This window comes from Stylophora pistillata, chromosome 8 (assembly GCF_964205215.1).
Source record: "Stylophora pistillata chromosome 8, jaStyPist1.2, whole genome shotgun sequence".
Taxonomy (NCBI): Eukaryota; Metazoa; Cnidaria; class Anthozoa; order Scleractinia; family Pocilloporidae; genus Stylophora; species Stylophora pistillata.
Genome location: NC_142526.1, coordinates 13,126,594 through 13,143,044, shown reverse-complemented (window position 1 = coordinate 13,143,044; position 16,451 = coordinate 13,126,594). Strand labels below are relative to the sequence as shown.

The 16,451-nt window shown below is 41.3% G+C and overlaps 1 protein-coding gene across 1 annotated transcript; it reads left to right on the top strand.

The window, feature by feature from the left end:
• The first annotated feature begins 1,478 nt into the window (after positions 1–1,478).
• LOC148725051 (uncharacterized) lies at positions 1,479–4,208 on the top strand. Its single transcript, XM_088729521.1, has one exon. It carries the CDS (start codon positions 1,578–1,580, stop codon positions 2,925–2,927), a length of 1,350 nt encoding a protein of 449 aa, XP_088585647.1. The 5' UTR covers positions 1,479–1,577; the 3' UTR covers positions 2,928–4,208.
• Positions 4,209–16,451: the final 12,243 nt, after the last annotated feature.

Sequence of the window (16,451 nt, the reverse complement as noted above, 5' to 3'; positions counted from 1 at the left end):
AGGACCCTGCATAAATGGATAGGCTTATTTTTGGCTTGGAACACGCTCTAAAATTCCATACACTTTGATTGAAAAATATGGCTTCAGCCCGTAAAGTAACTCGGACATTCGAGAAAATGGCCCAAAGTTATTTGGTTACTCATGGTGTGAGCATTTTCCCTCGGCTCTAATTTTACTATCAAGCAACTTTGGGGAGGCCAATCGACAGATGGGCACCTGATTATGGTGCATGGATTCGGAGGTGCCCAAAGACGTGGGCAAAAGAACACGAGCATGGCCTGTGATGGCGAATCAACCATGGAATATTACAACGTATTTCACTCATGACAGTTTGTGGCTCAACGCATCTTATCGACATCACGGTACAATAACTTATGCCGGGTTCTAATTTGACAGCGTGAACTGAACACGATCTCAGAACAGTACAACCGTCATGTGTATGTTTTTCAGGTCTTATTTTCACTACAGCCTAAGTAGTGTTCATGCGAAGATCATTCGATACTTGTCTCCATTTTGTAATCCACAGTTCACATTTATGACTCTCATATTTATTCACAGTCAGTGCAGATTTCGTAAACTAACAAACATCTCTTGCTGTTTCTGCTGAAAAGAAGTTTTGATTCATTATAGGACTCAGTTTTGGCAATCCGTGTACTAAAGGTGTCAGCCAAATGCGAGTATGATCACAGGCGTCCCAAGCTCACGTCTCGAGCAAAAGCGAAGGATTATTTCATGAAAGCGTCACGCGTTGTGTGAGGCGCTGTTAAGTTACGCGAGCATTATTTGAGAATTTGAATGCGTTATAAGGAATAGTATGAGGAACAAAGTATGGTCCATTTAAAACACTAAATATTCCGAAATATGAACATTTACGTGTAAGATTAATAAAACTTACTCATTCCTTGTGCGTCCGTTGTATAATGGGCTTGCTTTGCCATCACTGTTTTTCCTGTTATCTAACGAAGTCAAGCTTCATATCCTGGCGTATCTCTAAAACTTTGTGTAGGTATTCTTAGACATGTGTTTGTTAGCCAACTTTCAAGCTGTTTTCCTTGCCTTTAAAAGGCTTGTACGCCACAAAGCGCTCTTATAGGGTCTCACTTGGATTAACCGATAGCTGTAAAACGGCTAGAAAATTCAGCCGTCAAGCGTAAAAATTGACAACTTTCAACCGATAGTCGTAAAAAAAAGTTGAACGGAAGAAAAATTGCTATTGACAACATTCGAACGTTAGCCGCAAAATGGCAAAAATTTTAATCGTTAGCTGTATAAGTTATCACCCCTTTGAGAACCTCCTTTAAAATCAATTCTAGCTCGTTATACATCTATATGTAGTTGTTTTTTCCACCTACCACACATTATATATATATATATATGAGTCATTGCTCTGCAATTGCGCATGCTCGCTAGTGTACTCTAGTTTGAGCACTCTGGCATGGCTTAGACGATACCACAAAGGTTGGATCGTTTGGGGTGACCATATTGGTTCTCCTCCATCCTAGCATTAGCACTGCACTGATGAGGCCCAGAAGGCCGAAACAGTAAAAAGCTTCTCGGCCTCTTGAGTTAAAAGGCTTATGAAAAGTTTATTTTTCTTGCTTTTGCAGCAATTGGTCAACATGGACAGCCAGGAAAGTGAAAATATCAGCCAGTTTACTACCGATAACTCGATAGCGAATCCAGGAGACGTCGTAGACGCAAGCGTGGTAGAAGGTTCACAGTCCTGGGACGCAGACGTGGAAATCGAAATCCCTGAGGTACTGAAAAATCTGGAAAATAAGGGTGTGAAATTTAAGGCCGTGCCTTTTTTGAATGCTCCTAGTCAAAGTAAAATCACGAAGGATCGCTCTATCTATTTTAGCGTTGATACAATCGTCACATCGCAAATAATTCTCGAAGCTTTTGACGCGGCAGAAATCGATATTGACGCTATCACCGGAATCCAGAGAAAGGCGTCCAATAGATCTTGGATCGTAACTTTTAAGAGCCGTGCAGCTAAAGAAGCCGCTCTTGAAACACCTTTTGTCGTGATTGCCGGTCTCAAAGTGTTCTTGGGCGACTGCGAAAATCGTTTGGTCCTCGTCAAGATCCATGAAGCCCCCGCTGAACTACCCGACACTGCCGTGATTGGCCGACTCAGCCACTACGGTCGTGTCCTTTCATTTCGGCGCGACAAAATTGCACAACATATCGAGAATGGAGTAAGAACGGCTCGAATGGCGCTACATCGAACCATCCCTGCCAACATCAACATAGCTGGTGAACCTATTAAAATATGGTACCCAAATCAGCCAAAAGCTTGCCGGAATTGTGGAGCTACTGACCACATGGCCAAAGACTGCTCTGCAGTCCGTTGTTTTAATTGTGAATGCCCTGGGCATCGAGCTCAAGAATGTAAAGACTCGCCAAGATGTTCCGTTTGTTTAGCGGACAACCATTCCATGCCTCAATGCCCCTTCCTGCTCTTCAGCGCGAACGTCGACAGTGAGCCAACGCCACCTAAAACTGAAGAGGAAAAGAAACAAGAGCGAGCCCAGCGCGCCAAGGAAAGAGAAGAAAGGCAGAAAAAACTACAACAACAGAGAGAACAACAGCGACAACAAGAAGAACAACAGAAATTACTAGAAAAGCAGAAACAGCAAGAACAACAGAAACAACAAGATCAAGAGAAACAACGAGAACAACAACGCGACGAAGGTAGAAGAGAACGACCAAGAGAACGAAGAGACGAGCGAGGGAGGGACGATCGAGAAGAACGAAGAGATGACCGGAGAGACGACAGAAGAGAGAGAGATAGAAACGATCGAGATTATTATCGCGGCCGCGATGACCGCGATAGATCTTCCCGCCGTGACTGCTCTGGCTCCGAAACTGATGATGATGGATGGGAGAGAGTTAAACCTAGGAGAAGGCGGTACAGACATTAATTTTTTATTTATATTCAATGAGTAAGCTTAAAATAATTTCTCTAAATGTGCGAGGACTCGGGTCCTCCAGTAAAAGTCGAAAAATTATTCAAGAATTAAATTATTCAAACTGTGACATAATCCTTTTACAAGAAACACATGTCTCATGCAAAAAACAAGCGGAGGAATTCGAAATACTCTGGCGCGGCAAATGTCTGTGGTCCTTCGGGACTGGCAGGTCTGCCGGTGTTGCCATCCTCTTTTCTCTAAACTTCCCAGGCAAAATTATCCGTTTTTTGACCGATTCCGAAGGAAGAATATTGAGCTTACTCATTGACTACTATAATTCTAAACTAAATTTAGTAAACATTTACTCTCCCAATACTATTTCGGATCGTAAAAGTTTTTTCTCTTGTCTGCACAATTACTTTCTCCCCCAAGGGGATCTAGTGATCGGGGGAGACTTTAATTGTGTAGACAATGTCCTAGATAAATTAAATTGTTCCGCCATCCTATTGTCTGATCAAAAACTTCTCCGATCCCTTTGTGCTGACTTCTCACTTACAGACATTTGGCGCAAAAACAACCCGCGCAAAGTAACTTTCACCTGGTCTAACAAAGACCATACCCAGGCATCTAGAATTGACCGCTTTCTCGTCGCTAAAGGCTTAACCCTAGTAACGAAATGTAATATTCTTCCATGCGTATACGACCTATCCGATCATGACTTTGTAAAAATTGAACTAACGACTAACCCTTCTAATCACGGTCCTGGAATTTGGAAGTTCAACAGCTCTTTACTCTCAGATGTAGAATTTAAAAACATTATGTCAAAATCGATTAATAACTTTAAGCTTAAAATTCCCGAATTCGCCTCCCTTCGCGAATGGTGGGATGCTCTAAAAATTGAAATCCGCAAAACAAGTATTTCACACTGTATCCGTAAACAGAGAATAGCAAATGCCAAAAGAATCCTAATTACTAAGCAATTAACCCATGCTAAAAACGCTTTACATTCTAATCGCTTAAATAACCCAGGTGTAATTAGCGATTTGGAAAGCCAATTGTCCTCTCTAATCTCGAAAGAAGCCGAAGGAGCTAAAGTCCGCTCCCGAGCACAATGGTTCGAAGAAGGCGAGAAACCAACACGCTATTTCTTCCGTCTGGAGAAAAAACGAGCTGACATGAATAGTTTTGAATCTTTTTTTGACGAGAACGGTGTTCTCAGAAATTCTCAAAATGATCTTGAAAGAATTTTAACCAATTTCTACAAGAATTTATTCACCAAAGATCCTCTTGATATGCGAATAGCGCTTTATACTATTACTAAAAATAGATTTTGTTACGTGTAACCTATGAGACCCCCCGCACAGACTCAGACAAACATTGTGACCAGCTTAAGGAAATGTATGAGCGAGAGCTCTAAAATTAAAACAAAACGACGGAGAATTTCGTCAAAAAATGACTTGGCGTTCTGAAAGGAAGGGGCATGGTTAGTACCAAACACTGTTGTTGGGGTGAGTGTAAGACAGACTCAAGATATGCAGATAAATGGCCAAAATCACTCAAAGAGTGAAAGGAATTAGGGAAGAAAGTATTCATTCCTTTCCCAAAACCTTCGCGAGACATGGCAAAGTGCAAGCGTTGGCTGGTGGCTTGTTCGCATGAGTTTTTCACGGAGAAAAACATAACAAGAAACACTTAAGTTATATTTGTGCTCTTCACTGGCCCGGCGGAAAAGGTCCAACAGCCGAATTTCCCGATCCACTAAAGGCAAATCTAAGACCAGCGCAAGTAAGTTGAGCACATGCTCCTTAGAGGAAAGCACCGAAAGAAAGAGAAAATTCAGCGTCAAAGAAACAGAAATTATTCAATGACAACTGCCTGAATATTAACTACATAAACTACATGAACTGGCATATAATAGAAACACAATCAGTATTGAGCGAAATATACAAAAATCCGCCGCTCGTATCTTACAAGAGGGCGATCGCTCAAAAACATGCTCGTGAGAGCCAAACTTTGAATAGGCTATTCTAAACACGCGCTGGGGAGTCGTGTAGGCCTGTCAACCCCCTTTTTACATTGTTTACATCAGAATTTTCTTGAAAAACTTTGGCAGCAAACCATTTTCCATGATCGATTGCCGGATCAAGGGTGTGATAATTCCCGCATCTCACACAGTCTGTACAAGATCTTCTCGTTTACCGCTTAATTTTAAGCCCCTACATTTTAACCACCGTTTTAGCTGGTCTACAGTGTATTCTTCCGGTTCTCTTTCAAATTTGGAGCCAGAAACGCCGTCCTCTTCGGTCAGAACTGTAAGGGAATAAGCGAACTACTCGCCATTTCCCTTGTAGCTCTCAAAGAAGTGGAGTTTGTTTGTCTGAGTCACGCGGGGGGTCTAAAATTTCATGACGTCATTAGTATAAAGCGCTATTCAAACTGAAATAATTGACGACCTCGAATTTTCACTGACTGATTATGAGCGCAATCTATGTGAAGGCCCTTTTTCTAATAAAGAATTACTTACTGCATTGGAAGGCCTTCAGACCGGCAAGTCACCCGGTTCTGATGGTCTCCCAACAGAATTTTACTCGTGTTTTTGGAACGATCTGAGCGAATCTCTCCTTAATTTCTGTTTTGAACGAGGCCTTTCTTGCTGGCTCCCTCGCGGATAGCCAGTACGAGGGCCTCCTACGACTCATCCACAAAAAAGATGATCGACGCCTCGCAAAAAATTGGCGCCCAATTTCCTTGTTAAACACTGACTACAAGTTAGCATCTAAAATCATCACTGAACGATTGAAAAAAGTCATGAACTCCATCGTGCATTCAGACCAAACGTGCGGCGTGGTCGGCCGCACTATCTTCTCAAATTTGGCCTTACTTCGTGATGCCCTTGACATGATTGACAAAACTAATGAACCAGGTATTCTCATTTCCTTAGATCAAGAAAAAGCTTTTGACCGAGTTGACCACGAATTCATGATGAGAGTATTGCGTAAATTTGGTTTCGGCCCCTCCTTTTGTGGGTGGGTCGAACTATTTTATTCTAAAGCCTTCTCTAGAATCATTGTTAATGGCTCCCTGTCCCCCCCTGTCCACTTAAGAAGAGGGGTGAGACAAGGATGCCCATTATCTCCTCTCCTTTATGTGCTAGTTTCAGAAGTATTATCAACGCAAATCCGTAATTGTAAAGATATTGAAGGTTTCCTGCTCCCCGGAGCAGGGGGCCTTCAATACAAAATATCCCAGTACGCTGACGATGCTACTTGCATCTTAAAATCCGAAAGATCTCTTTCTTCACTTCTCCGAGTCGTATCAAAATTTGAACAAGGATCTGGCGCTAAACTGAACACGTCCAAATCTGAAGCAATGTGGTTAGGAAAATGGCGAACTAGAATTGAATCTCCCTATGGCCTTAAATGGGTCACTAAAATGAGAGTGCTTGGTGTTTACTTCTCAAACGGCCTCGTCAATGTCGACGACGACAATTGGCGGGCCAAATTAGACAAACTAAGTTCGGTTCTAAATCTTTGGAAACAAAGAGACCTGTCTTTTATCGGTAGAACCTTAATTGTAAACACTTTAGGCGCAAGCCGTTTATGGCACGTTGCTAAAGTCATCCCCCCACCCCGTTGGGTGCACGATAGCTTTAAGTCGATCATTTGGCCTTTTATCTGGAAAGGAAAAATGGAAAATGTAAGTCGCGATCGCTGTTGTGCGCCCCCATCCTCTGGGGGCCTCAACGTCGTTAATTTTAAAGCTAAGTGCGCTAGCCTGCGCCTTTCTGTTTTTTCCAGTTTAAGAGATGACTTTGGCACATCCAAATGGCATTACCTAGCTCGATATTTTTTAGGACATAAGCTAACTATTCTAGATCCCCGTTTTTCTTTTCCCACAAATTCTGGCCCCTCTTCCTTCCTTCCTTCCAATTACTACCGGCTTTGTTTAGATAATTTCCGTACCTTGCATCAGAAAACTGGTGCCTTACCTGATTTACTCACCAGTAAGAATTTATATCTTTTGTTGCTTGACCCCGTCTGCGTTGCACCCCGGTGCTCCGGTTTTTGGGCGTCTGCTATGGACCGCCCCATCAATCGTTGGGCCTGGGTGTGGCGCAAGTCTCGCCTAAAGCTAATTGAGAACAAGAAGAACGATCTAATTTGGCTATTGATCCATAGAATGATCCGCGTAAGATATCTCCTAAAGTCTTGGGGATACATCAATAATGACAAATGCGCGATCTGCGGTAAAACAGAAACTATTGAACACTGTTTCTTGGGATGTCCCAGAGTTGTGAAAGTCTGGGACTATTTCTCTCCCCTTTTTCGTGTTCTACTCGACTCCCCCTTCTCTATCTCCCCTACCTCTATCTATTACCCCTTTTCCCTAGACCAATCTACCACCAGTATATCCTTATCTAACTTTCTCAAGGCAACCATCATATATTGGTGTTGGCTTGCCAGAAATAAAGCTACCTTCGAAGGTTCTCTTTTGAGCTCCAACGCGATTATCGACTTAATTAAAAAAGATGTCCAACTCAGAATTCTTAGCAGCGACACTGATACCTTAAGGAATTTTTGGTCTTTTAAAAACGCATTTTGTTCGGCCGATGCTGGTAAACCTGTCTTCTTTCCCTCTCTTGCTCCCCCCTGAACCTTTGTATATAATAAAACTTGTTAAACCTCGCCCATGAGGGGTCCTTACTCTGGGCTACAGGCCCGCGCGCTGTTTGCGCCCCACATGGTCGGGACAAAACTCTTTGTAAATAGTAAATAGAACTTTATAAATAGAAAACTTGTAAATAGAACTTTGTTAGCTCTTACAGGTGGGCGCTTACTCCGGGCTGTTATAGCCCGTGCGCTGTTCGTGCCGCCTGTAAGAGAAAATGTCATTAGTTAATGGAGACCTGTAAACACTTAAGTAACTCATAATTTAATTCGAATACTTTAATCAATTAGAATTGTAAATAGATATCATTGACGAAATAAAACCGCCTGGTCTCCAGGCTTTTATATTTTTAAAAAAAAAAAAAAAAAAGTACTGTCTGCAGTTAGATATAGCTCTTTGGCATACAAAGCTTTGCTTTCATGTCCAAATTGAGCACTCTAACTAGGATGAGTCATTGCTCTGCAATTGCGCATGCTCGCTAGTGTACTCTAGTTTGAGCACTCTGGCATGGCTTAGACGATATCACAAAGGTTGGATCGTTTGGGGTGACCATATTGGTTCTCCTCCATCCTAGCATTAGCACTGCACTGGTTCAAGACTTCAGAGGTAGCTCATCGTTTTATTACGACAGCTCTGTTTCGTATGGTCGAAAATGACCACACTCTTTAGGTAATTTCAACGATTGACCGTTAACTTACAATTACTGGCTATAAAAGCTGGAATACGGTTGCTACTGGAGATATAAAAACAACGCTACTTATCCATATAAGTCATGTCGATGTGTGTGAGTTTTATCCATCCATCTCTGAACAACTCCTACAGAAATCACTAAACTATGCTTCCCAGTTCACATCCATCAGCCCACAAGACCGCCATATTATCATACATGCGAAAAAATCACTGCTGTACCACCAGAACACACTATGGCAAAGAAGAGCACTACCGACATGTTCGACGTGACGATGGGCTCGTATGATGGAGCCGAGACATGCGAACTAATCGGAGCCTATATGTTATCCCTGATTGCGGCAAAAGTTAAAGATCGAGGGGGCCTTTACCGTGACGATTGGCTAGCAGTATGCAGAGCTACACCTAAAGAAATTGAAAAAACAAACCAAGAAGTTAGCAAAATTTTCAAGTCTAATGACCTGAAGATCACCATCGAAGCTAATAAGAAAGCAGTCAATTTTTTTTGTGTAACCTTCGACCTCGCAAATGAATATTACAACCCATACATGAAACCGAACAACAAACTCCTCTATGTTCACAGTCAAAGTAACCCCCTAGTTGCACTGCGAAAGAACATCCCGGAAAATATAAACAAGCCATTAATCAGCATATCAAGCAAAGAAGTTTTCGATAACGCCAGCCCTCCTTACCAAAACGCCCTCTACGAAAGTGGCTACGACTATAAGCTTACATATGATCCACAGCCAGCCCAAAAGCGCAATAAAAATCGCAAAAGAAAAGTGATATGGTATAATCCACCATGGAACTCCAACGTGAAGACCAATTTGGGAAGAAAGTTCTTAAATATTGTTCACAGATGCTTCCCGAAAAACCATCCATTACACAAGATCTTCAATCGCCACACACTAAGGATAAGCTACTCCTGCATGCGTATAGCCTGCGAAGCAAGCCCTCGGGGAGAGGAGGGGGGATTGGGGCGAGCGGAATGTGCGGAGGGGAGAGGGAGGGCTTGCCACAGACCCCCACTAACCAACGAAATTTCCGATCTCGTATGGACGAAAAATTCCCATTGGCTGAGAGCAACACGCTGTCAATCAACCCTCGAACTAAACAGTCTTTCGTGGCGACTACCTTTTAGAAAATGGCGGACGACGGTGATTTCGAGAAGTTCTGCCCTCAAGAATCGATGTCGAAGTAGAATATTTGTGGCAGCCATCCACTTGTTCAAGTTCAGGGCCTTGATAAGAATGGCGTCTTCATTCTCAAACTTGCCCGTAATCACAACATTGCAAAGCCGATGGACGTTGGAGCCAAATCATCAATGTTTAAATTTGTATCCATCGCTGAAGTTGAGGGTTGTCCTTTTCTCGGCGAGTCAAAGAACGCTTCCCTACTAGATGGAGGTTTTGCATGTGCTGGGGAGGGAACACGCAAGCTCCTTCTACCTGGACTTTTTCCTGTCGGTGTTGAGAACTTTCATTTCGACGAAACATCACGGGAATCCGGACATCGAGAAGCGGCCTTATTCAACAATTCATAAAACTGGCAAAAACTGTTAGCTTTTCTTGCACAAGGAAGGCATATAATTTGAGATATGTGCGACTTATTTTCAAAGTGAAAACCGACCGTTCGAAGGCGATCGGCGAAGACACACTGAAATTCTTCCCTTTGACTCTGATTAAAAGTGTTTACAAAACTCTTGAGGCCACTTCCAAATTTAATTCTTAAATCTACTCCACAAACCCGGCAAACTACGTCTTCTGGATTAACTTTTGGCTTTCTCCCTCTCTTAGAATTTGATACCAGATTCTCCTTGTAGTCTGATATTTCTCACTCACGAGGAGCAAGTTTTTAGTTGTTGTTTTGACAGTTTGCATGGTTCACTGAGCTCTCGCTAATGGCGCTTTCCGATTGGTTAATTTTAAGAGGCGCTGATTGACATATGCAAGACGATATGAAAACGAAAATAGGGGGCGTTACGTTAGTTAGTGGGGGTCTGTGGCAAGCCCTCCCTCTCCCCTCCGCACATTCCGCTCGTCCCAATCCCCCTCCTCTCCCCGAGGGCTTGCTTCAATCAATCAATCAATCAATCAATCAATCAATCAATCATTTTATTTAGTAATGCAGGTTGTAAGGAAGGGGGCAGCCATAAGGCTGATGTGGACCTACAACGAACTAATAAAATGTAAAACTAAAATAATTCATAAAGTCACCCTATGGTATTTAAATATTCAATATGAATCATTGTAATAAAGTTCATTAGCAAACAAGTCACGAATTAATTCAAATATTTACATGGAATGTAATAAAACTTAAAAATATACAAAATCTCTGTCTTTCATAGCAATCATAGGCGCTTCAAAAGAGAAGCTATTTATGTTCTGTGAGAGCCTGCGTAAAATATTTTTAAAACTGTCTTTTTGAATGTTCACATTAAACGTTGCCAGCCTAGCAATAAAATTCCAGATTACAGGTCCTCTGTATTGTGCTGATTCCTTTCCCACTTTGTAGTTCACTCTAGGGGTTTCAACATGTAACCCTCCTGTACGTGATGGTCTGTTGCGTAACTTCAAATTAAAAGGGGGATATAAGATTTTATCATTTAAAACATCGTGCATCAGAAGAAGGAGTCTTCTTTTATATATGTAAGAAATTGGCAACCAATTTAACTCTTCAAGACTTTTATCCTGGTGGATAACTCGTGCAGCTCTTGCATGAATAGGGTTTAAGGATTCCATAATAGAATAATTGCATTTTCCCCACACCACAATACCATACGATACCGCAGGTACAATAGATTTAAAGTAAATTTCCTCCAGCGCTTTCACAGGAAGCTTCTTCATTCTTTTTAATGCGCCCACTTCCTGTGCAAAAGATTTTTTTACATGGTCCACATGCAATGCCCATGTAAGCCTATTGTCAATGATTAATCCCAAACAAGTAGTGTTATTAACAACATTAATAAAATTATTTCCGAAGCATATTGGAGGAGCAGGACCAATGAAGCCCGATTTGCTAAGGATCATAACTTCAGACTACAGGATGAATACAAAGTTTGTTCATTGTACTCCAAAGCAGAAGTTGCTCGAGAATGTTATTTAATTGTGAGCAGACCTGATCAAAGTTCTTCCCCACACAATATAATGTTGTATCATCTGCATACATGAACGAGTCTCCAAATGTAATAGCATTAGGGAGGTCATTGACGTAGATAGTATAAAGCCTTGGACCCAGGAGGGATCCTTGGAGAACACCATATTTCACTTCATCCAAGTTAGAAGGGTGGTCATTTACCACAGTGTATTGAAATCTGTCTTTCAAATAATCCATCAGCCACTCATGGAGATTCCCACTTAATCCAATAGCTTGGAGTTTTAATGACAAGATGTTGTGTGAGATGCTATCAAAAGCTTTCTTAAAGTCAATAAATATTGCACCGAAAATCATACCTTTATTCATATTCATCTTCCAGGTATATGTCATTTTTAGTAACATGCCTTCTGATGATAGTCCTTTTGTAAAGCCCCACTGTGAAGAACTTTTTAGAGAGGAGTTACTTAGGTGCTCATCAATTATATTACAGACCTGATGTTCCAGTAATTTACTTGGGATACACAGCAAGGATATAGGTCTATAGTTGGCAATGTCAGTTCTATCTCCCTTTTTTAAGATAGGGGTAACCTTTGCTCTTTTCCAAGAAATGGGAACAGTTCTTGTGACAAAGCTGCGCTTGAAGATATTAATTTTTACAAGCCATTAATGATTGCAGGGCCGGCTAGAGAAATAATTGTACTTGATATACCATCAGGGCCTGCTGCTTTGTTGCTTTTGATATTCTTAAGACTTTTGAAAATATTTTCAGAATCCAGAACCAAAGAGTTCGCAGGCTAGCATGCGTAACGTCAAAACAACAATCGCGTCACACAACAAAAAGCTACTATCAGATTACAACCAGTCACATAATTCGCCACAAACACTAGACAAAGAATGTAACTGCCGGAAAAAAGACCAATGCCCTATAGAGGGAAAATGCCTCACATCAAACGCAGTCTACCAAGCAACAGTCACAACTGAAACGTCAACAGATTCATAGGTGGGACTCGCGACAGACTTTAAAGAACGGTACAGAAACCACACAGCTTCCTCCCGACGCCAAAACAAGAGACACGAGACTGAATTATCTGAACACATATGGACACTGAAGGACAATAACAAACCTTTCAAGCTAGCGTGGAAAACCATCAAACAATGCAAACCGTACAACAACATTACTAAGAAATGTAATTTATGTCTTTTTGAAAAATTCACGATCATATGTAAAAATGAGCTTTGCAGTCTACACAAGCGAAATGAGCTAGCAAGTTCATGCCCCCATGGAAACAGATACCTCCTTAAAAACTTCATAATCAAGTAACAATCTCCGAAATTATGCATACCAGTCACATGACTTATATGGACAAGTAGCGTTGTTTTTATGTCTCCAGTAGCAACCGTATTCCCGCTTTTATAGCCAGTAATTGTAAGTTAACGGTCAATCGTTGAAATTACCTGATGAGTGTGGTCATTTTCGACCATACGAAACAGGGCTGTCGTCATAAAACGATGAACTACCTCTAAAGTCTTGAACCAGTTCGTTATAATTACCGATGCTTCTCTAAGAGTTGAGCGCTCTTTGAAATACATTCAAATCAAGTTCAAGAATATATATATATATATCGCAAGTCGTTAATGGAACTCTCAGGCCAACAAAGGTGCACCGCGCCAGGAGGATCAATAAAGATTCGCAGTCCAAACCTCACAGCCAACACGAACGTAGAAAGTTTAAAAAATTGCGTCGGGCAAGTTAGGATTAAATGTAGTAACAAATGGAAATAGTTTCTTCGCTTCTTTTCCACGGGTCCTGAGTAAATTATGTCTAGGGATGGCGGAGGCTTTGGAGAATTGTTTAGAAACTAATTTAGAAGGGTAGCCCCGGTTATAAAGGTACTCTTTGTACTCAGCTGTTAACGTTCTCTCGGCAAAAAATACTTCTTCAGAGCAATTTCTTTTCAATCTTGTGGCTACTCCAAAAGGAATAGCCTTGAAAGCGTGCTTAGGATGGCAGCTGGAAGGCGGAAGATATAAATGGCTATCTGTAGGTTTGGAATAGACGTCCGTCCTGATAAATCCATCGATAAGATGTAAAGTGAGATCAAGTACGTGGAGCTCACACTCAGAAAAAACTAGCTCAAACTTAATAGTAGGATACAGAGAATTGATGTAATCAGTAAATTGATGTAGGGCAGGAAGGCCCAGCTGCCAGAGGTCAAATACATCGTCTCGATATCGCCACCATAAGGACGGCTTTATCGGACCAGAAAACTTAGCTTTGTGATCAATTTCGCCCATGGCTAGATCGGCATAGCTACAAGCATTCTTCGGACCTATAGCTGTGCCATGGATCTGAAGAAAGAAATTCTCTTTAAAAACAAAATGGTTGCTTTTCAAACAAATTTTTACGGCTTCTAAAATACAAGTCGTGGATGGAAATTTGTTTTCTCTAGTATTCAAAGCCTTCCTTACTGCAGTGAGGTCGAGTTTGTTATCGATGTTAGGGAACATTGAAACCAGGTCCCACGAGACCAGTAAGGTGCCAGTTGGAAATGGATCGCTTGTGTTAAGATGTTCTATTTTGTTAAGCAGGTCGGTAGTGTCTTTAATAAACGATGGTAATTTTCGAGCAAGTGGTTGTAAATAAAATTCAGTAAAGGCCGATAAGTTTTTAATTGCCGTGTCACAACAAGATGTAATAAGTCTGAGTGGGTTACCCGTTTGGTGTGTTTTGATGTTTCCAAATGCAACTCCTGGTCTCGCTTCTTTATTTAAAACCCATTTTGGCTACTTCGGGAGAAATCTCACCTTTTCCTGGTCATTTGGAGCACCAACTCTCTACTAATGCCAAATGTTTAGAGGTTGGGTCTGATTGCAAAGGTTCATAATGCAAATGATTGTTAAGCTGACCAAATTTTTTTCCTCGTACTCCCCTTCATCAATTAAAACAAATCGGGATCCTTTGTCCTGTATACGAATCACTACATTGGAATTTTTAAGTTCTTTAAGCGCAGCCCGTTCTTTTTTAGAAAGATTATCTCTAGCTTGCCTAATGTTCTCAGGATTGAGAAGATCACGCCGTACATTAGCTAAAAATAGTTCAAGTTCAGGGTACCTTGACGTTGGAGGTTTCCATTTCCTATCCTTTGGTAGGCGGGGTAGGAACTGTCAGGTTGTCATCAGGATTACTATCAATGAAGAAAGCTGCTGTTCGTAGTCGAGCTTCAAATACTTCTGAGTCATCGTACACGCTCTGCCAATTGATGTCCTTAGGTGTTGGGAAAAACGATGGTCCTTTCTTCAGCAATTTTACCTGATCTGCATCCATGGATGTGCTCGAAAGGTTAACAGGGTCTAACTGGTGTAGTTGGTCCGAATTGACTGGGTTGGGCAATCTGCGTTTTTGGCGGAAATGCTGACGTTTCCTTAAAAGCCTGCCCCAGTTGTTGTAGCGTCGACTGCGTCTGGTTGTAAGTAGATTATCCATTCCGGTGGCGTTGGGTAGGTCCAATTTAGGGTCAAGAGGAATGGTCTTAAGCCACTTACATCTTATCGATGGATTTATCAGGACAGACGTCTATTCCAAACCTACAGATAGCCATTTATATCTTCCGCCTTCCAGCTGCCATCCTAAGCACGTTTTCAAGGCTATTCCTTTTGGAGTAACCACAAGATTGAAAAGAAATTGCTCTAAAGAAGTATTTTTTGCCGAGAGAACGTTAACAGCTGAGTACGAAGAGTACCTTGTTAACCAGGGTTACCCTTCTAAATTAGTTTCCAAACAATTCTCCAAAGCCTCTGCCATCCCTGGACATAATTTACTCAGGACCCGTGGAAAAGAAGCGAAGAAACTATTTCCATTTGTTACTACATTTAATCCTAACTTGCCCGACGTAGGCAACATAATCAGAAAGTATTTGTTTATTTTGCAATCTAACCCCAAATTGAAAGAACTTTTTCCTCGAAGTTCTATCATACCATCTTTTCGTCGATCGAAAAATCTCAAAGAATTGTTAGCACTATCTCGTTTTAAAACTGCCAGCGAGAGACAAACCATTCCTCATAACAATGGCTGCTTTAAATGCGGTAGGAAAAGATGCGACCTCTGTCAGAATTTCTTTGTTGAATCTAAATCATTTCTCAGCTTTCAGACGGGCAAAACTTACACCATTCACCCTAGACTTTCCTGTGACTCTAAAAATGTGATTTACTTGGCTTCCTGTAAGAAATGTCGCCTGCAATACGTGGGATCTACTACTACCGACTTTAAAGTGAGATTTCGAAATCACAAATCTACTATGCTCATAGACAAAACAATTTGTGAGGTAGCGATACACTTCAACAAAACCCCACACACCTGGACGATTTTTCGTTCCAATGCATTGATCAGGTAAAGGCCCCTAGTGGCTCTGCAGAGATCGATAGGCTTTTAATCACAAAAGTGGCTTATTGGAGTGCTCAGTTGTTCTCTTTGGCACCCCATGGTTTGAATAAAAGAAAGGAATTTCATTCGAAAAATGGAATTTGCTTTAATTAATTTTCCACCTAATTTAGATTAGGCGCTACTAATTGATCGTTCAAAGGCCCTTTCTTGGATTTTGTCGGCCCTTCAGGTGTGGATTGGACTCAGAGGCCCTGCCAAGGGATCTTGTTATGATTAGTATCATTTAAGGGCCCCTCCAGGGATTTTGTTGATAATTTGCCCTTTCGGGCTCCAAAGGCCTTGATTTGGGATTTTGTTACGGTTTACTGTTGTAGTTAGAAGTGGGCCTTCCCTTTTTTAATGCTCGCCGCATTGCTTCTTTGCAATTGGTTACGCCACTCATATTGACATATTTAGTATTCTTATCTATTAGTTTTTAGGGTTTGTTTCTTGTATTTTGTCCATTGCTTTCTTTGTAATTAGGTTTTTTGTTATCTTTTTTAGCACCAGTTCATTAGTCGTTATCTGTAATTACGTAATCATTAGCACTTCGATCCTATTTAATGCTCTGCTTTTATTTCAAAACTTGTGAATAACTGAAGGTCCCTGACCGAAACGTTTTTTATTATATTAAAATTTTTTATATCTTTTACGTCAGAAGTTGT